The sequence below is a fragment of the Oratosquilla oratoria genome, chromosome 26 (assembly GCF_046742065.1).
Source record: "Oratosquilla oratoria isolate Oo_2021 chromosome 26, ASM4674206v1, whole genome shotgun sequence".
NCBI classification, from domain to species: domain Eukaryota; kingdom Metazoa; phylum Arthropoda; class Malacostraca; order Stomatopoda; family Squillidae; genus Oratosquilla; species Oratosquilla oratoria.
The window spans coordinates 21,379,099-21,403,864 of record NC_134802.1 but is presented as its reverse complement, the minus strand read 5'-3'; the positions used below and the strand labels follow the sequence as shown (position 1 = coordinate 21,403,864).

Sequence of the window (24,766 nt, the reverse complement as noted above, 5' to 3'; positions counted from 1 at the left end):
ACTGGTATTCATACTGGATAAAATAAAACCTATATGCTCTAATAAACAACAAAAATATGCAACAAAATCTAAAAAATTCTAAACTAATACAAGATACTGATAAACACCTTGATACATACTTGAATGGAAACACTGTTCAAAATACACACTGCATCATCAAATACAGTGTTTGTCTATTTTTGCTCAAATCCAACAATCAAATTTGCAAGAGCATTAATACATGGGACAGCCTTTTATATTTTACACAATGTTATGAAATAAAGAAAAATATTTTGATCAAGAGATCCAATACAAAGTAATATCTACTTACAGGATACTGAGGCACTTCTACTGATACAACACAGTGTTTGACAAGAATACCTTCAATATGTACAGTATCCATCACTTTAGGAACTTTGTCCACAATTTGCTCCTCTGGTTCATCAGTTGTGTCATGCACAAGTTCTTTGTCAACAATCTCTTCCGTAATTTCTTCAACAGTGATCACCTCACCAGGAGGTTCTCCCTCTTCAATGACGGGAACATCTATAATCTCAGGAAGAGGGCCTTCAGTAACCTCTTCTACAAGAACCTCCATAACTTCACCAAGCACTTCTGTGACCTCTTCAACAACAGGAACCTCAGGTACATCTTCAACAACAGGAAGTTCAGTAACTTTCTTAACAAGAGAGACCTCAGCCGCGTCTTCAACAACAGGACCCTCAGGTGCCTCTTCAACAACGGGAACTTCGATACCCTCTTCAACAACAGGAACTTCAGGTGCCTCTTCAACAAAAGAAACATCAGGTGCTTCTTCAACAATAGAAACATCAGGTGTGTCTTCAACGACAGGAACTTCAGTAACCTTTTCAACAACGGGAACTTCGGCAACCTCTTCAACAACGGGAATTTCGATAACTTCATCAACAACGGGAACTTCGGCAACCTCCTCGACGGGAACTTCGCTAACATCTTCAACAACGGGAACTTCGGCAACTTCTTCAACAACGGGAGCTTCGGCAACCTCTTCAACAACGGGAGCCTCGGTAACCTCTTCAACAACGGGAGCTTCGGCAACCTCTTCAACAACGGGAACTTCAACAACCTCTTCAACAACGGGAACTTCGGCAACCTCTTCAACAACGGGAACGTCGGTAACCTCTTCAACAACGGGAACGTCGGTAACCTCTTCAACAACGGGAACGTCGGTAACCTCTTCAACAATGGGAACGTCGGTAACCTCTTCAACAATGGGAACTTCGGTAACCTCTTCAACAACGGGAACTTCGGTAACCTCTTCAACAACGGGAACTTCGGTAACCTCTTCGACGACGGGAACTTCGGTAACCTCTTCGACGACGGGAACTTCGGCAACCTCTTCGACGACGAGAACTTCGGTAACCTCTTCGACGACGGGAAATTCGGTAACCTCTTCGACGACGGGAAATTCGGTAACCTCTTCGACGACGGGAAATTCGGTAACCTCTTCGACGACGGGAACCTCGGTAACCTCTTCGACAACGGGAACCTCGGTAATCTCTCCGACGGGAACTTGGCTTACCTCCTCGACGGGAACTTCGCTAACCTCTTCAACAACGGGAACTTCGCTAACCTCTTCAACAACGGGAACTTCGCTAACCTCTTCAACAACGGGAACTTCTGTAACCTCTTCAACGGAAACTTCGGTAACCTCTCCAACAACGGAAACTTCGCTAACCTCTTCAACAGAAACATCAGACATCTCTCCAGCAACAGAAACCTCAGGTGCCTCTTCAACAACAGGAACTTCGATAACCTCTTCAACAACAGAAACTTCAGCGACCTCTTCAACAACAGGAATCTCAGGTATCTCTTCAATGACAGGAACTTCGGTAACCTCTTTATCAGAAACATCAGACATCTCTTCAGCAAAAGAAACCTCAGATGCCTCTTCAACAACAGGAGCATCAGTGACCTCTTCAACAACACGAACCATGGATACCTCTTCAGCAGGAGTCTTAATCTCATCCTCCACGACTTCAGAGACTTCCTCCAACACTAAAACTTCAACCTCGTCCATTTTAGGCTCTTCAGTCACTGGAACTTCCATCAGCTCCTCAATAATGGAAAGCTCAAGAACTTCTTCAGTCTCAAATGCTTCCGTCACGTCCATCACTAGAATTTCAGGAACCATTTCCGCCTCTGAATCTTTGATCAACACTTCAACAACCGACATTTCGAGTACTTCTTCCGTATCTGGAACTTCAGTTACTTCAGTGACGTCTTCAACGGCAAGAGTTTCAAGTACTTCAGTTACTTCGGTAATAGCCTCTCGCACTTCGACAATTTCTTCCTTCAGGGTCACTTCAGATTCTACCACCTCTTCTGTGAATGCGACTTCAGTCACCTCCTCAGTAACTGGAACTTCAACGACCTCTTCGGTAACTGGAACTTCAGAGACCTCTTCAGTATCTGGAACTGCAGAGACCTCTTCGATAATTGGAACTTCAGCGACCTCTTCAGTAACTGGGACTTCAGCGACCTCTTCAGTAACTGGGACTTCAGCGACCTCTTCAGTAACTGGGACTTCAGCGACCTCTTCAGTAACTGGGACTTCAGCGACCTCTTCAGTAACTGGGACTTCAGCGACTTCTTCAGTAACTGGGACTTCAGCGACTTCTTCAGTAACTGGGACTTCAGCGACTTCTTCAGTAACCGGGACTTCAGCGACTTCTTCAGTAACTGGGACTTCAGCGACTTTTTCAGTAACCGGGACTTCAGCGACTTCTTCAGTAACCGGGACTTCAGCGACTTCTTCAGTAACCGGGACTTCAGCGACTTCTTCAGTAACCGGGACTTCAGCGACTTCTTCAGTAACCGGGACTTCAGCGACTTCTTCAGTAACCGGGACTTCAGCGACTTCAGTAACCGGGACTTCAGCGACTTCTTCAGTAACCGGGACTTCAGCGACTTCTTCAGTAACCGGGACTTCAGCGACTTCTTCAGTAACCGGGACTTCAGCGACTTCTTCAGTAACTGGGACTTCAGCGACTTCTTCAGTAACTGGGACTTCAGCGACTTCTTCAGTAACTGGGACTTCAGCGACTTCTTCAGTAACTGGGACTTCAGCGACTTCTTCAGTAACTGGGACTTCAGCGACTTCTTCAGTAACTGGGACTTCAGCGACTTCTTCAGTAACTTGGACTTCAGCGACTTCTTCAGTAACTGGGACTTCAGCGACTTCTTCAGTAACTGGGACTTCAGCGACTTCTTCAGTAACTGGGACTTCAGCGACTTCTTCAGTAACTGGGACTTCAGCGACTTCTTCAGTAACTGGGACTTCAGCGACTTCTTCAGTAACTGGGACTTCAGCGACTTCTTCAGTAACTGGGACTTCAGCGACTTCTTCAGTAACTGGGACTTCAGCGACTTCTTCAGTAACTGGGACTTCAGCGACTTCTTCAGTAACTGGGACTTCAGCGGCTTCTTCAGTAACTGGAACTTCAGCGACTTCTTCAGTTACTGGAACTTCAGCGACTTCTTCAGTAACTGGAACTTCAGCGACTTCTTCAGTAACTGGAACTTCAGCGACTTCTTCAGTAACTGGAACTTCAGCGACTTCTTCAGTAACTGGAACTTCAGCGACTTCTTCAGTAACTGGAACTTCAGCAATCTCCTCAATATTTACAGCTTCGACCTCGTCGGTCACTGGAGCTTCAACGAACTCTTCGGTCGCTGGAACTTCAACGAACTCTTCGGTCGCTAGAACTTCAACGAACTCTTCGGTCGCTGGAGCTTCAACGAACTCTTCGGTCGCTGGAGCTTCAACGAACTCTTCGGTCGCTGGAGCTCCAACGAACTCTTCGGTCGCTGGAGCTTCAACGAACTCTTCGGTCGCTGGAGCTTCAACGAACTCTTCGGTCGCTGGAGCTTCAACGAACTCTTCGGTCGCTGGAGCTTCCACGAACTCTTCGGTCGCTGGAGCTTCCACGAACTCTTCGGTCCTTGGAGCTTCCACGAACTCTTCGGTCACTGGAGATTCGACGACCTCTTCGGTCACTGGAGATTCGACCACCTCTTCGGTCACTGAAGATTCGACCACCTCTTCGGTCACTGGAGATTCGACGACCTCTTCGGTCACTGGAGATTCGACGACCTCTTCGGTCACTGGAGATTCGACGACCGCTTCGAGTACTGGAGATTCGACGATCTCTTCGGTCACTGGAGATTCGACCACCTCTTCGGTCACTGAAGCTTCGACGAACTCTTCGGTCACTGGAGCTTCGGCGACCTTTTCGGTCCCTGGATCTTCGATGACCTTTTCGGTCAATGGAACTTCGACCTCTTCGGGCAATAGAGATTCGACGTCTTCGGTCAATAGAACGTCGATGACCTCTTCGGTCAATAGAGCTTCGATGACCTCTTCGGTCAATAGAGCTTCGATGACCTCTTCGGTCACTGGAGCTTCGACCACTTCGGTCATTGGAGCTTCGACCACCTCTTCGGTCACTGGAGCTTCGACCACCTCTTCGGTCATTGGAGCTTCGACCACCTCTTCGGTCACAGGAGCTTCGACCATCTCTTCGGTCAATGGAACCTCGACCTCTTCGGTCACAGTAGCTTCAACCACCTCTTCGGTCACAGGAGCTTCAACCACCTCTTCGGTCACAGGAGCTTCAACCACCTCTTCGGTCACTGAAGTTTCAACAACCTCTTCAGTCACTGGAGATTCGACCTCTTCTGTCAATAGAGCTTCGACGACCTCTTCAGTCAATGTAGCTTCGACGACCTCTTCAGTCAATGGAGCTTCGACGACCTCTTCAGTCAATGGAGCTTCGACGACCTCTTCAGTCAATGGAGCTTCGACGACCTCTTCAGTCAATGGAGCTTCGACGACCTCTTCAGTCAATGGAGCTTCGACGACCTCTTCAGTCAATGGAGCTTCGACGACCTCTTCAGTCAATGGAGCTTCGACGACCTCTTCAGTCAATGGAGCTTCGACGACCTCTTCAGTCAATGGAGCTTCGACGACCTCTTCAGTCAATAAAGCTACAACGACCTCTTCGGTCACTAGGGCTTCGACCTCTTCGGTCCCTAGGGCTTCCACGACCTCTTCGGTCACTGGGGCTTCGACCACCTCCTCGGTCACTGGGGCTTCGACCACCTCTTCGGTCACTGGGGCTTCGACCACCTCTTCGGTCACTGGAGATTCGACCACCTCTTCGGTCACTGGAGATTCGACCACCTCTTCGGTCACTGGAGATTCGACCACCTCTTCGGTCACTGGAGATTCGACCACCTCTTCGGTCACTGGAGATTCGACCACCTCTTCGGTCACTGGAGATTCGACGAACTCTTCGATCACTGGACCTTCGATCACCTCTTCGGTCAATGAAGCTTCCACGAACTCTTCGGTCAATGGAGCTTCGACCACCTCTTCGGTCACTGGAGCTTCGACCACCTCTTCGGTCACTGGAGCTTCGACCACCTCTTCGGTCACTGGAGCTTCGACCACCTCTTCGGTCACTGGAGCTTCGACCACCTCTTCGGTCACTGGAGCTTCGACCACCTCTTCGGTCACTGGAGCTTCGACCACCTCTTCGGTCACTGGAGCTTCGACCACCTCTTCGGTCACTGGAGCTTCGACCACCTCTTCGGTCACTGGACCTTCGATCACCTCTTCGGTCACTGGACCTTCGATCACCTCTTCGGTCACTGGACCTTCCACCACCTCTTCGGTCACTGGAGCTTCGACCACATCTTCGGTCACTGGAGCTTCGACCACATCTTCGGTCACTGGAGCTTCGACCACATCTTCGGTCACTGGAGCTTCGACCACCTCTTCGGTCACTGGAGCTTCGACCACATCTTCGGTCACTGGAGCTTCGACCACATCTTCGGTCACTGGAGCTTCGACCACATCTTCGGTCACTGGAGCTTCGACCACATCTTCGGTCACTGGAGCTTCGACCACATCTTCGGTCACTGGAGCTTCGACCACATCTTCGGTCACTGGAGCTTCGATCACATCTTCGGTCACTGGAGCTTCGACCACATCTTCGGTCACTGGAGCTTCGACCACATCTTCGGTCACTGGAGCTTCGACCAACTCTTCGGTCACTGGAGCTTCGACCAACTCTTCGGTCACTGGAGCTTCGACCACCTCTTCGGTTACTGGAGCTTCGACCACCTCTTCGGTTACTGGAGCTTCGACCACCTCTTCGGTTACTGGAGCTTCGACCACCTCTTCGGTTACTGGAGCTTCGACCACCTCTTCGGTTACTGGAGCTTCGACCACCTCTTCGGTTACTGGAGCTTCGACCACCTCTTCGGTCAATGGAGCTTCGACCACCTCTTCGGTCAATGGAGCTTCGACCACCTCTTCGGTCAATGGAGCTTCGACCACCTCTTCGGTCAATGGAGCTTCGACCACCTCTTCGGTCACTGGAGCTTCGACCACCTCTTCGGTCACTGGAGCTTCGACCACATCTTCGGTCACTGGAGCTTCCACGACCTCTTCGGTCACTGGAGCTTCCACGACCTCTTCGGTCAATGGAGCATCGACCACCTCTTCGGTCACTGGAGCATCGACCACCTCTTCGGTCACTGGAGCATCGACCACCTCTTCGGTCATTGGAGCATCGACCACCTCTTCGGTCACTGGAGCATCGACCACCTCTTCGGTCACTGGAGCTTCGACCATCTCTTCAGTCACAGGAGCTTCGACCTTTTCGGTCACTAGAGCTTCGACCACCTCTTCGGTCAATGAAGCTTCAACCACCTCTTCAGTCACTGGAGATTCGACCTCTTCGATCAATAGAGCTTCGACCACCTCTTCGGTCAATAAAGCTTCGACCACCTCTTCGGTCAATAAAGCTTCGACCACCTCTTCGGTCAATAAAGCTTCGACCACCTCTTCGGTCAATAAAGCTTCGACCACCTCTTCAGTTAATGGAGCTTCGACCACCTCTTCAGTCAATGGAGCTTCGACGACCTCTTCGGTCAATAAAGCTACGACGACCTCTTCGGTCAATGGAACTTCGATCACCTCTTCGGTCACTGAAGCTTCGATCACCTCTTCGGTCACTGGAGCTTCGACCACCTCTTCGGTCACTGGGGCTTCAACCACCTCTTCGGTCACTGGGGCTTCGACCACCTCTTCGGTCACTGGGGCTTCAACCACCTCTTCGGTCACTGGAGATTCGACCACCTCTTCGGTCACTGGAGCTTCGACGAACTCTTCGGTCACTGGAGCTTCGACGAACTTTTCGGTCACTGGAGCTTCGACGAACTTTTCGGTCACTGGAGCTTCGACGAACTTTTCGGTCACTGGAGCTTCGACGAACTCTTCGGTCACTGGAGCCTCGACGAACTCTTCGGTCACTGGAGCCTCGACCACCTCTTCGGTCACTGGAGCCTCGACCACCTCTTCGGTCACTGGAGCCTCGACCACCTCTTCGGTCACTGGAGCCTCGACCACCTCTTCGGTCACTGGAGCTTCGACCACCTCTTCGGTCACTGGAGCTTCGACCACCTCTTCGGTCACTGGAGCTTCGACCACCTCTTCGGTCACTGGAGCTTCGACCACCTCTTCGGTCACTGGAGCTTCGACCAACTCTTCGGTCACTGGAGCTTCGACCACTTCTTCGGTCACTGAAGGTTCGACCACTTCTTCGGTCACTGGAGCTTCGACCACCTCTTCGGTCACTGGAGCTTCGACCACCTCTTCGGTCACTGGAGCTTCGACCACCTCTTCGGTTACTGGAGCTTCGACCACCTCTTCGGTTACTGGAGCTTCGACCACCTCTTCGATCACTGGAGCTTCCACGACCTCTTCGGTTACTGGAGCTTCCACGACCTCTTCGGTCATTGGAGCCTCCACGACCTCTTCGGTCACTGGAGCTTCCACGACCTCTTCGGTCACTGGAGCTTCGACCACCTCTTCGGTCACTGGAGCTTCCACGACCTCTTCGGTCAATGGAGCTTCCACGACCTCTTCGGTCAATGGAGCTTCCACGACCTCTTCGGTCACTGGAGCTTCCACCTCTTCGGTCACTGGAGCTTCCACGACCTCTTCGGTCACTGGAGCTTCCACCACCTCTTCGGTCACTGGAGCTTCCACGACCTCTTCGGTCACTGGAGCTTCCACGACCTCTTCGGTCAATGGAGCTTCCACCACCTCTTCGGTCAATGGAGCTTCCACCACCTCTTCGGTCAATGAAGCTTCCACGACCTCTTCGGTCAATGGAGCTTCCACTTCCAAGGCTTGGACCACCTCTTCGGTAACAGGAGCTTCGACCACCTCTTCGGTCACAGGAGCTTCGACGAACTTTTCGGTCACTGGAGCTTCGACGAACTCTTCGGTCACTGGAGCTTCGACGAACTCTTCGGTCACTGGAGCTTCGACGAACTCTTCGGTCACTGGAGCTTCGACGAACTCTTCGGTCACTGGAGCTTCGACGAACTCTTCGGTCACTGGAGCTTCGACGAACTCTTCGGTCACTGGAGCTTCGACGAACTCTTCGGTCACTGGAGCTTCGACGAACTCTTCGGTCACTAGAGCTTCGACGAACTCGTCGGTCACTGGAGCTTCGACGAACTCTACGGTCACTGGAGCTTCGACCACCTTTTCGATCAATGGAGCTTCGACCTCTTCGGTCACTGGAGATTCGACCTCTTCGGTCACTGGAGATTCGACCACCTCTTCGGTCACTGGAGATTCGACCACCTCTTCGGTCACTGGAGATTCGACCACCTCTTCGGTCACTGGAGATTCGACCACCTCTTCGGTCACTGGAGCTTCGACCACCTCCTCGGTCACTAGAGATTCGACCTCTTCGGTCAATGGAGCTTCCTCTTCAGTCACTGGAGCTTCCACGACCTCTTCAGTCACTGGAGCTTCCACGACCTCTTCAGTCACTGGAGCTTCCACGACCTCTTCAGTCACTGGAGCTTCCACGACCTCTTCAGTCACTGGAGCCTCCACGCCCTCTTCAGTCACTGGAGCCTCCACGACCTCTTCGAGCACTGGAGCCTCTACAACCTCTTCGAGCACTGGAGCCTCCACGTCCTCTTCAGTCACTGGAGCTTCCATGACCTCTTCAGTCACTGGAGCTTCCACGACCTCTTCAGTCACTGGAGCCTCCACGTCCTCTTCAGTCACTGGAGCCTCCACGACCTCTTCGAGCACTGGAGCCTCTACAACCTCTTCGAGCACTGGAGCCTCCACGACCTCTTCAGTCACTGGAGCTTCCATGACCTCTTCAGTCACTGGAGCTTCCACCTCCTCTTCAGTCACTGGAGCTTCCACGACCTCTTCACTCACTGGAGCTTCCACGACCTCTTCGGTCATTGGAGCTTCCACGACCTCTTCGGTCACTGTAGCCTCGACCACCTCTTCGGTTACTGGAGCTTCCACCTCTTCGGTCAATGGAGCTTCCACCTTTTCGGTCACTGGAGCTTCGACCACCTCTTCGGTCACTGAAGCTTCCACGAACTCTTCGGTCACTGGAGCTTCCACGAATTTTTCGGTCACTGGAGCTTCCACGACCTCTTCGGTCATTGGAGCTTCCACGACCTCTTCGGTCACTGGAGCTTCCACAACCTCTTCGGTCACTGGAGCTTCCACGACCTCTTCTGTCACTGGAGCTTCCACGACCTCTTCGGTCATTGGAGCTTCCACGACCTCTTCGGTCAATGGAGCTCGCACGACCTCTTCGGTCAATGGAGCTTCCACGACCTCTTCGGTCAATGGAGCTTCCACGACCTCTTCGGTCAATGGAGCTTCCACGACCTCTTCGGTCAATGGAGCTTCCACGATCTCTTCGGTCAATGGAGCTTCCACGACCTCTTTGGTCAATAGAGCTTCCACGACCTCTTCGGTCACTGGAGCTTCCACGATCTCTTCGGTCAATGGAGCCTCGACCACCTTTTCGGTCACTGGAGCTTCGACCACCTCTTCGGTCAATACAGCTTCGACCACCTCTTTGGTCAATGGAGCTTGAATGACCTCTTCAGTCACTGGAGCTTCGACCACCTCTTCGATCAAAAGAGCTTCGACCACCTCTTCGGACAATAGAGCTTCGACCACCTCTTCACTCAATGGACCTTCGACCTCTTCGGTCAATAAAGCTTCGACGACTTCTTCGGTCAATAAAGCTTCGACGACTTCTTCGGTCAATAAAGCTTCGACCTCTTCGATCACTGGGGCTTCGACCACCTCTTCGGTCACTGGGGCTTCGACCACCTTTTCGGTCACTGGGGCTTCGACCACCTTTTCGGTCACTGGGGCTTCGACCACCTTTTCGGTCACTGGGGCTTCGATCACCTCTTCGGTCACTGGGTCTTCGACCACCTCTTCGATTACTGGGGCTTCGACCACCTCTTCGATCACTGGGGCTTCGACCACCTCTTCGATCACTGGGGCTTCGACCACCTCTTCGGTCACTGGGGTTTCGACCACCTCTTCGGACAATGAAGCTTCCACGACCTCTTCTGTCACTGGAGCTTCGACAACCTCTTCGGTCACTGGAGCTTCGACAACCTCTTCGGTCACTGGAGCTTCGACCACCTCTTCGGTCACTGGAGATTCGACCACCTCTTCGGTCACTGGAGATTCGATCACCTCTTCGGTCACTGGAGATTCGACCACCTCTTCGATCGCTGGAGATTCGACCACCTCTTCGGTCACTAGAGCTTCGACCACCTCTTCGGTCACTGGAGCTTCGACCACTTCTTCGGTCACTCGAGCTTCGACCACCTCTTCGGTCACTGGAGGTTCGACGACCTCTTCAGTCACTGGAGCTTCGACGACCTCTTCTGTCAATGGGGCTTCGAAGACCTCTTCTGTCAATGGGGCTTCGAAGACCTCTTCGGTCAATGGAGCTTCGATGGTATCTTCGGTCAGTGGAGATTCGTCGAACTCTTTGGTCAGTGGAGCTTCGACGAACTTTTTGGTCAATGGAGCTTCTAGTACCTCTTCGGTCAAAGGAGATTCGACGAACTCTTCTGTCAATGGAGCTTCCACGACCTCTTCGGTAAATGGAGCTTCCACGACCTCTTCGGTCAATGGAGCTTCCACAACCTTTTCGGTCACTGGGGTTTCCACGACCTCTTCAGTCATTGGAGCTTCGACCACCTCTTCGGTCACTGGAGCTTCCACGACCTCTTCGGTCACTGGAGCTTCGATGACCTCTTCGGTCACTGGAGCTTCGACCACCTCTTCGGTCACTGTAGCTTCGACCACCTCTTCGGTCACTGGAGCTTTCACGACCTCTTCGGTCAATAAAACTTCGACGACCTCTTCGGTCACTGGAGCTTCGACGACCTCTTCGGTCAATGAAGTTTCGACGACCTCTTCGGTCAATGAAGCTTCGACGACCTCTTCGGTCACTGGAGCTCCGACGACCTCTTCGGTCAATAGAGCTTCGACCACCTCTTCGGTCAATAGAGCTTCGACCACCTCTTCGGTCAATAGAGCTTCGACAACCTCTTCGGTCAATAAAGCTTCGACGACCTCTTCGGTCAATGGAGCTTCGACCACATCTTCGGTCACTGGGGCTTCGACTACCTCTTCGGTCAAAGGAGATTCGACAACCTCTTCAGTCGCTGGAGCTTCGACCACTTCGGTCACTGGAGCTTCGACCACCACTTCGGTCACTGGAGCTTCGACCACCTTTTCGGTCACTGGAGCTTCGATGACCTCATCGGTCACTGGAGCTTCCACGACCTCTTCGGTCACTGGAGCTTCCACGACCTCTTCGGTCACTGGAGCTTCGACCACATCTTCGGTCACTGGAGCTTCGACCACCTCTTCAGTCAATGGAGCTTCGATCACCTCTTTGGTCAATGGAACTTCGACGAACTCTTCGGTTACTGGAGCTTCGACCACCTCTTCGATCACTGGAGCTTCGACCACTTCTTCGGTCAGTGGAGCTTCGACCACTTCTTCGGTCACTGGAGCTTCGACCACATCTTCGGTCACTGGAGCTTCGACCACCTCTTCGGTCAATGGAGCTTCGACCACCTCTTCGGTCAATGGAGCTTCGACCACCTCTTCGGTCACTGGAGCTTCGACCACCTCTTCGGTCACTGAAGCTTCGACCACCTCTTCGGTTACTGGAGTTTCGACCACCTCTTCGGTTATTGGAGCTTCGACCACCTCTTCGGTCACTGGAGCTTCGACCACCTCTTCGGTCACTGGAGCTTCGACCACCTCTTCGGTAACTGGAGCTTTGACCACCTCTTCGGTTACTGGAGTTTCGACCACCTCTTCGGTTATTGGAGCTTCGACTACCTCTTCGGTCACTAGAGCTTCGACCACCTCTTCGGTCACTGGAGCTTCAACCATCTCGGTCACTGGAGCTTGAACCATCTCTTCGGTCACTGGAGCTTGAACCACCTCTTCGGTCACTGGAACCTCGACGACCTCTTCGGTCACTGGAGCTTCCATGACCTCTTCGGTCACTGGCGCTTCCACGACCTCTTCGGTCATTGGAGCTTCCACGACCTCTTCGGTCACTGGAGCTTCCACGACCTCTTCGGTCACTGGAGCTTCCACGACCTCTTCGGTCACTGGAGCTTCCACGACCTCTTCGGTTAATGGAGCTTCCACGACCTCTTCGGTCAATGGAGCTTCCACGACCTCTTCGGTCAATGGAGCTTCCACGACCTCTTCGGTCACTGGAGCTTCCACGACCTCTTCGGTCAATGGAGCTTCGACGAACTCTTCGGTCACTGGAGCTTCGACGACCTCTTCGGTCACTGGAACCTCAACGACCTCTTCGGCCAATGGAGCTCCGACGTCCTCTTCCTCTACTGGAGCCTCGATGACCTCTTTTGTTACTGTAGCTTCGACATCTTCCATTAATTCTTCGACGACCTCCTCAGTCACTGGAGCTTTGGCGACCTCTTCGCTTGTCTCTAAGATTTCGGTAACTTCAACAGATTTCTCAAATTCTTCCTCGGGCATTCTGACGACTTCTTCGATCGAGTGGTCCAGCTCGGTGAATTCACCGGGCTCCATCTCACTCCACTCGTCCAATGCGTCCGCATTCTCAGATACCACAACCTGATTCATCAGTTCATCTAGGTCGTCCTCAATGGTACTCGCCTTATCCTCCATTTTTTCACCAAGAAGTTGACCAACTTCACCAAGATTTTCTTCATCACCACCATACATCTGCTCCTCGAAGAACAGGACACTTTCTTTTGCGATTTCTGTCACAGGGATGGAATCTACATCTACAACACCAAGTTGCGACTCTTCGACCATGAACTCCTCGAGGAGAGTCATTTGAGCCCCTCCAAGTTCGAGAGTTTTTTCTTCAAGCATGGTATGTCTCCTGACTCGCTCCTCGTGAGGATTTATGTCTCTCTCACTGTGTTCCTCGTACGCTAGTGCCTCCTGGATAAGGGTGTCCAGGTCTGTTACCGATGTTTCCCTTTCTCCGAACTCTGTCTGGGTGGGGTGCAACCCGGGATCGAATTCTGGCTCGGGTGGTGCCATTACAGCGGCCTTAAGGACTGGCGCCTCGGGAGCTTCCGCTTTGAGTGATACTCTAACTACCTCTTCGGGAGGTTCTTCATCGCCATCTTCCAATGCTGCCGCTGTTGTTTCAATATCTTCTGTCGACAGAGTTTCCATTTCTTTTATTTCCCCAGCAATTATTTCTAGCTCTTCCTCTTCGACAAAGCCTGGTTCCATAACCTCAACGGCGGACGGTTCCTCGACCTCAACGGCGGACGGTTCCTCGACCTCAACGGCGGACGGTTCCTCGACCGCAACGGCGGACGGTTCCTCGACCGCAACGGCGGACGGTTCCTCGACCGCAACGGCGGACGGTTCCTCGACCGCAACGGCGGACGGTTCCTCGACCGCAACGGCGGACGGTTCCTCGACTGCAACGGCGGACAGTTCCTCGACCTCGACGGCAGAGGGTTCCTCGGCTTCGACGACAGAGGGTTCCTCGGCCTCGACGGCAGAGGGTTCCTCGACCTCGACGACAGAGGGTTCCTCGACCTCGACGACAGAGGGTTCCTCGACCTCGACGACAGAGGGTTCCTCGACCTCGACGACAGAGGGTTCCTCGACCTCGACGACAGAGGGTTCCTCGGCCTCGACGACAGAGGGTTCCTCGGCCTCGACGACAGAGGGTTCCTCGGCCTCGACGACAGAGGGTTCCTCGACCTCGACGACAGAGGGTTCCTCGGCCTCGACGACAGAGGGTTCCTCGACCTCGACGACAGAGGGTTCCTCGACCTCGACGACAGAGGGTTCCTCGACCTCGACGACGGACGGTTCCTCGACCTCGACGACGGACGGTTCCTCGACCTCGACGACGGACGGTTCCTCGACCTCGACGACAGAGGGTTCCTCGACCTCGACGACGGACGGTTCGTCGACCTCGACGACGGACGGTTCCTCGACCTCGACGACAGACGGTTCCTCGACCTCGACGACAGACGGTTCCTCGACCTCGACGACGGACTGTTCCTCGACCTCGACGACGGACTGTTCCTCGACCTCGACGACGGACTGTTCCTCGACCTCGACGACGGACTGTTCCTCGACCTCGACGACGGACGGCTCCTCGACCTCGACGACGGACGGTTCCTCGACCTCGACGACGGACGGTTCCTCGACCTCGACGACGGACGGTTCCTCGACCTCGACGACGGACGGTTCCTCGACCTCGACGACGGACGGTTCCTCGACCTCGACGACGGACGGTTCCTCGACCTCGACGACGGACGGTTCCTCGACCTTGCCTTCGACGACGGACAGTTCTTCCACTTCGACGACGGACGGTTCTAAGACCTCGACAATGATTAGCTCCTCGACCTCCACGAGCGTTGGCTCCTCGACCTCCACGGGCGTTGGCTCCTCGACCTCCACGGGCGTTGGCTCCTCGACCTCCACGGGCGTTGGCTCCTCGACCTCCACGGGCGTTGGCTCCTCGACCTCCACGGGCGTTGGCTCCTCGACCTCCACGGGCGTTGGCTCCTCGACCTCCACGGGCGTTGGCTCCTCGACCTCCACGGGCGTTGGCTCCTCGACCTCCACGGGCGTTGGCTCCTCGACCTCCACGGGCGTTGGTTCCTCGACCTCCACGGGCGTTGGTTCCTCGACCTCCACGGGCGTTGGCTCCTCGACCTCCACGGGCGTTGGCTCCTCGACCTCCACGGGCGTTGGCTCCTCGACCTCCACGGGCGTTGGCTCCTCGACCTCCACGGGCGTTGGCTCCTCGACCTCCACGGGCGTTGGCTCCTCGACCTCCACGGGCGTTGGAGCCTCGACCTCCACGGGCGTTGGAGCCTCGACCTCCACGGGCGTTGGAGCCTCGACCTCCACGGGCGTTGGAGCCTCGACCTCAACGACCGTTGGAGCCTCGACCTCCACGACCGTTGGAGCCTCGACCTCCACGACCGTTGGAGCCTCGACCTCCACGACCGTTGGAGCCTCGACCTCAACGACCGTTGGAGCCTCGACCTCAACGACCGTTGGAGCCTCGACCTCAACGACCGTTGGAGCCTCGACCTCAACGACCGTTGGAGCCTCGACCTCAACGACCGTTGGAGCCTCGACCTCAACGACCGTTGGAGCCTCGACCTCAACGACCGTTGGAGCCTCGACCTCAACGACCGTTGGAGCCTCGACCTCAACGACCGTTGGAGCCTCGACCTCAACGACCGTTGGAGCCTCGACCTCAACGACCGTTGGAGCCTCGACCTCAACGACCGTTGGAGCCTCGACCTCAACGACCGTTGGAGCCTCGACCTCAACGACCGTTGGAGCCTCGACCTCAACGACCGTTGGAGCCTCGACCTCAACGACCGTTGGAGCCTCGACCTCAACGACCGTTGGTGCCTCGACCTCAACGACCGTTGGTGCATCGACCTCAACGACCGTTGGTGCATCGACCTCAACGACCGTTGGTGCATCGACCTCAACGACCGTTGGTGCATCGACCTCAACGACCGTTGGTGCTTCGACCTCAACGACCGTTGGTGCTTCGACCTCAACGACCGTTGGTGCCTCGACCTCAACGACCGTTGGTGCCTCGACCTCAACGACCGTTGGAGCTTCGACCTCAACCACAGTCGGCTCCTCGACCTCAACCACAGTCGGTTCCTCGACCTCAACCACAGTTGGCTCCTCGACCTCAACCACAGTCGGTTCCTCGATCTCAACCACAGTCGGCTCCTCGACCTCAACCACAGTCGGCTCCTCGACCTCAACCACAGTGAGTTCCTCGATCTCAACAATCGTTGGAATATGCACATCCATAGCTGTTGGAGCCTCCACCTCAACGACCGCTGGTGCCTCGACCTCCACGCTCGTTGGTGTCTCGATATCAGCAACCGTTGTTGCATCGACCTCCACAACCGTTGGTGATTCGACCTCAACAACTGTCGATGATTCGACTTCAACTGTTAGAACCTTGACCTCAAGAACCATTGTCGCTGCCTCAGCTTCAACAACTGTCGTTTCCTCAACTTCCAAAATCACTGGTTCTTCAACTATGGCAACTGCTGGCTCCGTAACTTCAGCTGCAGGATCAACTTCAGCAACAACTGTTGATTCTTCCATTCCTTCAGCTTGCACTTCGCCTGCCCACTTCAAAATGCCCACGTGCAACTCTGAAGCAGTTGTATCGCTTGCCAAAGGCTCCTCCTCGGACACAGGTAAAAGTTCATTTTCTTTCTCCTCCTCCTCCTCCCCGCTCTCATACCCTTCGTCAGGATCCCCAAGCCCTGTTGGATGTTTGGAGTCCTCAAGCCCATCTACGAACTTACCTGGGGTGAGTAAAGAGGTGCTTACAACACTACTAATACTGTAAACTACAGCCTCATCTACAACGTCTGAATATGTGTCAGGCATGTCTGCCACCTGAGAGGAGTCCCCTCCTGCAGCCAGCTGTAGGTGGGGACTCCCTGCCGCGCCGGCCTGGGGCGCGGCCCCGAGGTCGTCGGTTTCCTCTCTCGCTTTGCCACTTGACGGCACCGCCACCAGGGGCGTCGCCACGACAGTCTCGTTGGTGCCGTTAGAAAGCGCGATAAGGGACGAGTATCTGCTCACTGGAACTCCTGACGGAGGGGTCGAGGTGGCAAAGGGGAACGTCTTCTCGACCCCCTCCTCCCCGACACCTTCCGCCGTGGCTCCGTCGCTGTACGGAGTGGCGGCAGCCGACCTCGTCTCCGTGCTCGTCACTTTACACAGATAAAGCGAAACAGGAGAAAGACCGACGAAGACCTGGTAGTGGACCTGACCCCTCGATTGAGATCGGATGATGTGCACCTCCTTGCAGAATCCTGAGGTCTGTTCTCCTATTTCTTTGTCTAAATACTTCAAAATGTCTGTAAAGTGTTGGAACACAATGGGACCGCTGGAACCCGTGTTCCATGCCTGCTGCTGCTGCTCCTGCTGCTGTTGCTCCTCCTCCTCATGATGCCTCGTGGGCGTCATTTTCAGCTTACACCCCTCCCCGTCGTCATACACAGAATACGTGGTGTCCATGTAACCCGAAAATCCTCCTGAAGGAGAACACTCCGATCCCTTTCCCACAACCGCAGACGCGCTCTTCGGCTTTACGATCTCAAGTGTCACATCTGCCATCTCCTCACCCTCATCAACCGAAGTCTCTTCCAGAGATCCTCCAGTAGCACTTTCGGTTGGTGTGGCACTCGCGTTGGCGGTGGTAGCGTTCCCCTGCCCTCCTATTTCGACGACGCCCTCCACTTCCTCCTTCAGGTCCGGAACAGGACTTCCCACCTCGACACCCTCCTCATCCCCATCATCAGACCCTGAACCGGACTCTAAATCTACGTCTGACCCGAATTTCATGTAGTCACTATCGGTGCCTACATGCCTCTTGGACCTCCCTTTCGAAGCAGGGGCTACCCCAGACAAAAGCTCGCCTGGCAAGGCACCCGACTCGCTAGCTCCTTCAATGAAGCTAAAGGTATCATGAGAGAGGTGGCTGGTCATGGCAACTGCCTCCGGAAGGTGTTCCTCGATACCGGCCATCACTGGCAGCTCTAGAAGATGACCTGTTCCAGTCTCAATATCCTGCGACTCCACCAGGAGATCGGTGACCTCCAATACATGACTCTTGCCCGTTGGCACTGCATCGGTTAGGTTCACGTCCTTTGTGACAACTTCGGGGACTTGGACCTCATCCAAAACTTCAAACACTGGAGCAACCTCCTCAATAATCTCAGAGGCCGGCACTTCTTCAGTCGATTTAGAAACAGATTCCTCTTCAGTAGTGATTAGCACCTCTTCAGTAATTCCTACCTCTTCGGCGACCTCAGTAGCTGCTGCAACCACTTCAACAGCTGAGACCGAGAGACCCTCTTCACCAGTTTCGGAAGCTGCCACCTCTCCGACCTCTGAAATCTGTGCAACCTCAACACCTTCAGGAGCTGTTGGAACTTCTTCGATGCTGTCAGGCACTGATGCAACCTCAACAACAGATTCAGTGTCCGGTGCAACCTCTTCGACAGTAATTTCATGGGCGGCCGCAACCTCCTCGACAGTTTCAGGAGTTGATACGAGTTCTTCAGGAGTTTCCAAGACTGCTGCAACCTCTTCAACAAATTCAGAAATTAATTCAGACTCTTCGATCATTTCAGAGATATCTCCAACTTCCTCTACAACTCCGGAGATTGACAAGACATCTTCAACTTCAGGTGTTGGTGCAACATCTTCGTCAACTTCAGGTGCTAGTGCAACCTGTACAAACGCAACTATGGCATCCTCAGGGAACTCAATGGCAGGTGCAACCTCTTCAATCACTTCAAGAACTGGTACAACATCTTCTGGGATTTCGGGGGTTGGTGCAACCTTTTCAGTGGTCTCGAGAGCGGGTGCAACCTCTTCAGTGGTCTCGAGAGCGGGTGCAACCTCTTCAGTGGCCTCGGGAGATGGTGCAACCTCTTCAGTGGTCTTGGGAGCTGGTGCAATCTCTTCAGTAGTCTCAGGAGCTGGTGTAACCTCTTCAGTGGTCTCGGGAGCTGGTGCAACCTCTTCAGTGGTCTCGGGAGCTGGTGCAACCTCTTCAGTGGTCTCGGGAGCTGGTACAACCTCTTCAGTGGCCTCGGGAGCTGGTACAACCTCTTCAGTGGCATCGGGAGTTGCCTCTTCAGCGTCTTCGGGAGCTGGTGCAACCTTTTCAGGGACCTCAGAAATTGGTGCAACCTCTTCTAGGACCTCGGAAATTGGTGCAACATCTTTAGAGGTCTCGAGAGTTAGTGCAACCTCTTCATTAGTTTCGGGAGCTGGGGCAACCTCTTCATTAGTTTCGGGAGCTGGGGCAGCCTCTTCAGTGGCCTCGGAAACTGGTGCAACCTCTTCAGTTACCTCAGAAACTGGTGCATCTTCTTCAGTTGCCTCGGAAACTGGTGCAACCTCTTCGGTGGCCTCGAAAACTGGTGCAACCTCTTCGGTGGCCTCGAAAACTGCAACCTCTTCAGCGTCCTCAGGAGTTGGTGCAACCTCTTCTGGGACCTCGGAAACCGGTGCAGCCTCTTCAATCGCCTTGGGAGATGGTGCAACTTCTTCTGCGGCCTCGGGAGATGGTGCAATTTCTTCAGTGGCCTCGGGAGCCTGTGCAACCTCTTCACTGGCTTCGGAAGCTGGTGCAACCTCTTCAGTGGCCTCGGGAGATGATGCAACCTCTTCAGTGGCCTCGGGAGATGGTGCAACCTCTTCAGTGGCCTCGGGAGATGGTGCAACCTCTTCAGTGGCCTCGGGAGATGGTGCAACCTCTTCAGTGGCCTCGGGAGATGGTGCAACCTCTTCAGTGGCCTCGGGAGATGGTGCAACCTCTTCAGTGGCCTCGGGAGTTGGTACAGCCTCTTCAGTGGTCTCGGGAGTTGGTACAGCCTCTTCAGTGGTCTCGGGAGTTGGTACAGCCTCTTCAGTGGTCTCGGAAGCTGGTACAGCCTCTTCAGTGACACCAGAGACTGGTGCAAGCTCCTCAATGGCCTCTGGTACTGGTACAAGCTCTTCAATTGTCTCTGGGGCTGGTGCAACTTCTTCAGTGACACCAGAGACTGGTGCAAGTTCTTCACTAGCCTCTGACACTGGTGAAACCTGTTCAGTTCCACCGATGACTGGCACGCCAGACCCTGATAATTCTCCAATGACTTCGGAAGCCAACAAAACTTCTTCCAACTCGACCATCAACTCTACTTTGTTAATGACTTCCGAAACCAACGAAGCATCTTCAGCATCATCGAAGACCAGTACAAGCTCTTCAACAACCCCAGGTGTTCTTGTAACTTCCTCTATGATGTCTGATGGCAACAACGCTTCGACCGCCTCGAACCCTTCTGCAATCTCTTTACTTACTGTGGAAGCTGATGCAACCTCTTCAGTGACTTCGGGAGCTGCACCAACCTCTTCAGTGACTTCGGGAGCTGCAGCAACCTCTTCAGTGACTTCGGGAGCTGCAGCAACCTCTTCAGTGACTTCGGGAGTTGCACCAACCTCTTCAGTGATTTCGGGAGCTGCACCAACCTCTTCAGTGACTTCGGGAGTTGCACCAACCTCTTCAGTGACATCGGGAGCTACAGCAACCTCTTCAGTGACTTCGGGAGCTGCAGCAACCTCTTCAGTGACTTCGGGAGCTGCAGCAACCTCTTCAGTGACTTCGGGAGCTGCAGCAACCTCTTCAGTGACTTCGGGAGCTGCAGCAACCTCTTCAGGGACTTCGGGAGCTGCAGCAACCTCTTCAGGGACTTCGGGAGCTGCAGCAACCTCTTCAGGGACTTCGGGAGCTGCAGCAACCTCTTCAGGGACTTCGGGAGCTGCAGCAACCTCTTCAGTGACTTCGGGAGCTGCAGCAACCTCTTCAGTGACTTCGGGAGCTGCAGCAACCTCTTCAGTGACTTCGGGGGCTGCAGCAACCTCCTCAGTAACTTCGGAAGCTACAGCAACCTTGTCTATGATTTCAGGAGCTGAAGCAACCTCTTCAGTGACCTCGAGAGTTAAAGCAACAACTTTAGCGAGTTCGATATCGATATCTAAAGCAGCCTGAACAACTTCGGGAACTAGAACAACCTCGTCACCGACTTTAGGAGATGAAACATCTTCATCGACTTCAGGAGTTGGAGCAACCTCTATTATTTTGCCAGTTGCAGCAACCTCTTCAATTACTTCGGGAGTTGCAGCAACCTCTTCAACTACTTCGGGAGTTGCAGCAACCTCTTCAATTACTTCGGGAGTTGCAGCAACCCCTTCAATTACTTCGGGAGTTGCAGCAACCTCTTCAATTACTTCGGGAGTTGCAGCAACCTCTTCAATTACTTCGGGAGTTGCAGCAACCTCTTCAATTACTTCGGGAGTTGCAGCAACCTCTTCAATTATTTCGGGAGTTGCAGCAACCTCTTCAATTATTTCGGGAGTTGCAGCAACCTCTTCAATTACTTCGAGAGTTGCAGTAGCCTCCTCAGCGACTTCGGGAGTTGCGGCAGCAACCTCCTCGGCGACTTCGGGAGTTGCGGCAGCAACCTCCTCGGCGACTTCGGGAGTTGCGGCAGCAACCTCCTCGGCGACTTCGGGAGTTGCGGCAGCAACCTCCTCGGCGACTTCGGGAGTTGCGGCAGCAACCTCCTCGGCGACTTCGGGAGTTGCGGCAGCAACCTCCTCGGCGACTTCGGGAGTTGCGGCAGCAACCTCCTCGGCGACTTCGGGAGTTGCGGCAGCAACCTCCTCGGCGACTTCGGGAGTTGCGGCAGCAACCTCCTCGGCGACTTCGGGAGTTGCGGCAGCAACCTCCTCGGCGACTTCGGGAGTTGCGGCAGCAACCTCCTCGGCGACTTCGGGAGTTGCGGCAGCAACCTCCTCGGCGACTTCGGGAGTTGCGGCAGCAACCTCCTCGGCGACTTCGGGAGTTGCGGCAGCAACCTCCTCGGCGACTTCGGGAGTTGCGGCAGCAACCTCCTCGGCGACTTCGTGAGTTGCGGCAGCAACCTCCTCGGCGACTTCGTGAGTTGCGGCAGCAACCTCCTCAGCGACTTCGTGAGTTGCGGCAGCAACCTCCTCAGCGACTTCGGGAGTTGCGGCAGCAACCTCCTCAGCGACTTCGGGAGTTGCGGCAGCAACCTCCTCAGCGACTTCGTGAGTTGCGGCAGCAACCTCCTCAGCGACTTCGTGAGTTGCGGCAGCAACCTCCTCAGCGACTTCGTGAGTTGCGGCAGCAACCTCCTCAGCGACTTCGGGAGTTGCGGCAGCAACCTCCTCAGCGACTTCGGGAGTTGCGGCAGCAACCTCCTCAGCGACTTCGGGAGTTGCGGCAGCAACCTCCTCAGCGACTTCGGGAGTTGCGGCAGCAACCTCCTCAGCGACTTCGGGAGTTGCGGCAGCAACCTCCTCAGCGACTTCGGGAGTTGCGGCAGCAACCTCCTCAGCGACTTCGGGAGTTGCGGCAGCAACCTCCTCAGCGACTTCGGGAGTTGCGGCAGCAACCTCCTCAGCGACTTCGGGAGTTGCGGCAGCAACCTCCTCAGCGACTTCGGGAGTTGCGGCAGCAACCTCCTCAGCGACTTCGGGAGTTGCGGCAGCAACCTCCTCAGCGACTTCGGGAGTTGCGGCAGCAACCTCCTCAGCGACTTCGGGAGTTGCGGCAGCAACCTCCTCAGCGACTTCGGGAGTTGCGGCAGCAACCTCCTCAGCGACTTCGGGAGTTGCGGCAGCAACCTCCTCAGCGACTTCGGGAGTTGCGGCAGCAACCTCCTCAGCGACTTCGGGAGTTGCGGCAGCGACTTCGGGAGTTGCGGCAGCAACCTCCTCAGCGACTTCGGGAGTTGCGGCAGCAACCTCCTCAGCGACTTCGGGAGTTGCGGCAGCAACCTCCTCAGCGACTTCGGGAGTTGCGGCAGCAACCTCCTCAGCGACTTCGGGAGTTGCGGCAGCAACCTCCTCAGCGACTTCGGGAGTTGCGGCAGCAACCTCCTCAGCGACTTCGGGAGTTGCGGCAGCGACTTCGGGAGTTGCGGCAGCAACCTCCTCAGCGACTTCGGGAGTTGCGACAGCAACCTCCTCAGCGACTTCGGGAGTTGCGGCAGCAACCTCCTCGGCGACTTCGGGAGTTGCGGCAGCAACCTCCTCAGCGACCTTGGGGGTTGCGGCAGCAACCTCCTCAGCGACTTCGGGAGTTGCGGCAGCAACCTCCTCAGCGACTTCGGGAGTTGCGGCAGCAACCTCCTCAGCGACTTCGGGAGTTGCGGCAGCAACCTCCTCAGCGACTTCGGGAGTTGCGGCAGCAACCTCCTCAGCGACTTCGGGAGTTGCGGCAGCAACCTCCTCAGCGACTTCGGGAGTTGCGGCAGCAACCTCCTCAGCGACTTCGGGAGTTGCGGCAGCAACCTCCTCAGCGACTTCGGGAGTTGCGGCAGCAACCTCCTCAGCGACTTCGGGAGTTGCGGCAGCGACTTCGGGAGTTGCGGCAGCAACCTCCTCAGCGACTTCGGGAGTTGCGACAGCAACCTCCTCAGCGACTTCGGGAGTTGCGGCAGCAACCTCCTCGGCGACTTCGGGAGTTGCGGCAGCAACCTCCTCAGCGACCTTGGGGGTTGCGGCAGCAACCTCCTCAGCGACTTCGGGAGTTGCGGCAGCAACCTCCTCAGCGACTTCGGGAGTTGCGGCAGCGACTTCGGGAGTTGCGGCAGCAACCTCCTCAGCGACTTCGGGAGTTGCGACAGCAACCTCCTCAGCGACTTCGGGAGTTGCGATAGCAACCTCCTCAGCGACTTCGGGAGTTGCGGCAGCAACCTCCTCAGCGACTTCGGGAGTTGCGGCAGCAACCTCCTCAGCGACTTCGGGAGTTGCGGCAGCAACCTCCTCAGCGACTTCGGGAGTTGCGGCAGCAACCTCCTCAGCGACTTCGGGAGTTGCGGCAGCAACCTCCTCAGCGACTTCGGGAGTTGCGGCAGCGACTTCGGGAGTTGCGGCAGCAACCTCCTCGGCGACTTCGGGAGTTGCGGCAGCAACCTCCTCAGCGACTTCGGGAGTTGCGGCAGCAACCTCCTCAGCGACTTCGGGAGTTGCGGCAGCAACCTCCTCAGCGACTTCGGGAGTTGCGGCAGCAACCTCCTCAGCGACTTCGGGAGTTGCGGCAGCAACCTCCTCAGCGACTTCGGGAGTTGCGGCAGCAACCTCCTCAGCGACTTCGGGAGTTGCGGCAGCAACCTCCTCAGCGACTTCGGGAGTTGCGGCAGCAACCTCCTCAGCGACTTCGGGAGTTGCGGCAGCAACCTCCTCAGCGACTTCGGGAGTTGCGGCAGCAACCTCCTCAGCGACTTCGGGAGTTGCGGCAGCAACCTCCTCAGCGACTTCGGGAGTTGCGGCAGCAACCTCCTCAGCGACTTCGGGAGTTGCGGCAGCAACCTCCTCAGCGACTTCGGGAGTCGCAGCAACCTCCTCAGCGACTTCGGGAGTTACAGCAACCTCCTCAGCGACTTCGGGAGTTACAGCAATCTCTTCAATTACTTCGAGGGTCACAGCAACTTTTCCAATCACTTCGAGAGTTGCAGCAACCTCCTCAGCGACTTCGGGAGTTGCAGCAGCATCCTGAGCGACTTCGGGAATTGCATCCTCTTCCTGAGTTTCAGAGACTGTGGAAACCACCTCGATAATTTCCGAGACTGAAGATAATTCTTCAATGACTTCTGAGACTCCCCCAAGCTCCTCAACGACTTCGGAGGCTGAGGAATAGACCACAGAGACAATAGGAACACCTTCAGAGACTTCAGAGGCCCCTGCAATCTCTTCATGCACCTCGACGACTTGGGGATCTGCATC

The 24,766-nt window shown here is 55.0% G+C and overlaps 3 protein-coding genes across 11 annotated transcripts in view; 2 read left to right on the top strand and 1 right to left on the bottom strand.

The window, feature by feature from the left end:
- Positions 1 to 24,766, bottom strand: part of Tango1 (transport and golgi organization 1) — a 149,933-nt gene that overhangs the window by 51,316 nt on the left and 73,851 nt on the right. The window lies entirely within an intron of this gene.
- Positions 385 to 21,134, top strand: LOC143039629 (uncharacterized). Its single transcript, XM_076209897.1, has 8 exons — positions 385 to 9,933; positions 9,976 to 12,311; positions 13,049 to 13,274; positions 13,321 to 15,050; positions 15,083 to 16,202; positions 16,249 to 16,644; positions 17,533 to 17,803; positions 18,068 to 21,134. Exons 1-8 carry the CDS (start codon positions 513 to 515, stop codon positions 21,000 to 21,002), a joined length of 18,435 nt encoding a protein of 6,144 aa, XP_076066012.1. The 5' UTR covers positions 385 to 512; the 3' UTR covers positions 21,003 to 21,134.
- On the top strand, positions 12,277 to 13,150 carry LOC143039409 (uncharacterized). The gene has a single exon (XM_076209406.1). It carries the CDS (start codon positions 12,408 to 12,410, stop codon positions 13,029 to 13,031), a length of 624 nt encoding a protein of 207 aa, XP_076065521.1. The 5' UTR covers positions 12,277 to 12,407; the 3' UTR covers positions 13,032 to 13,150.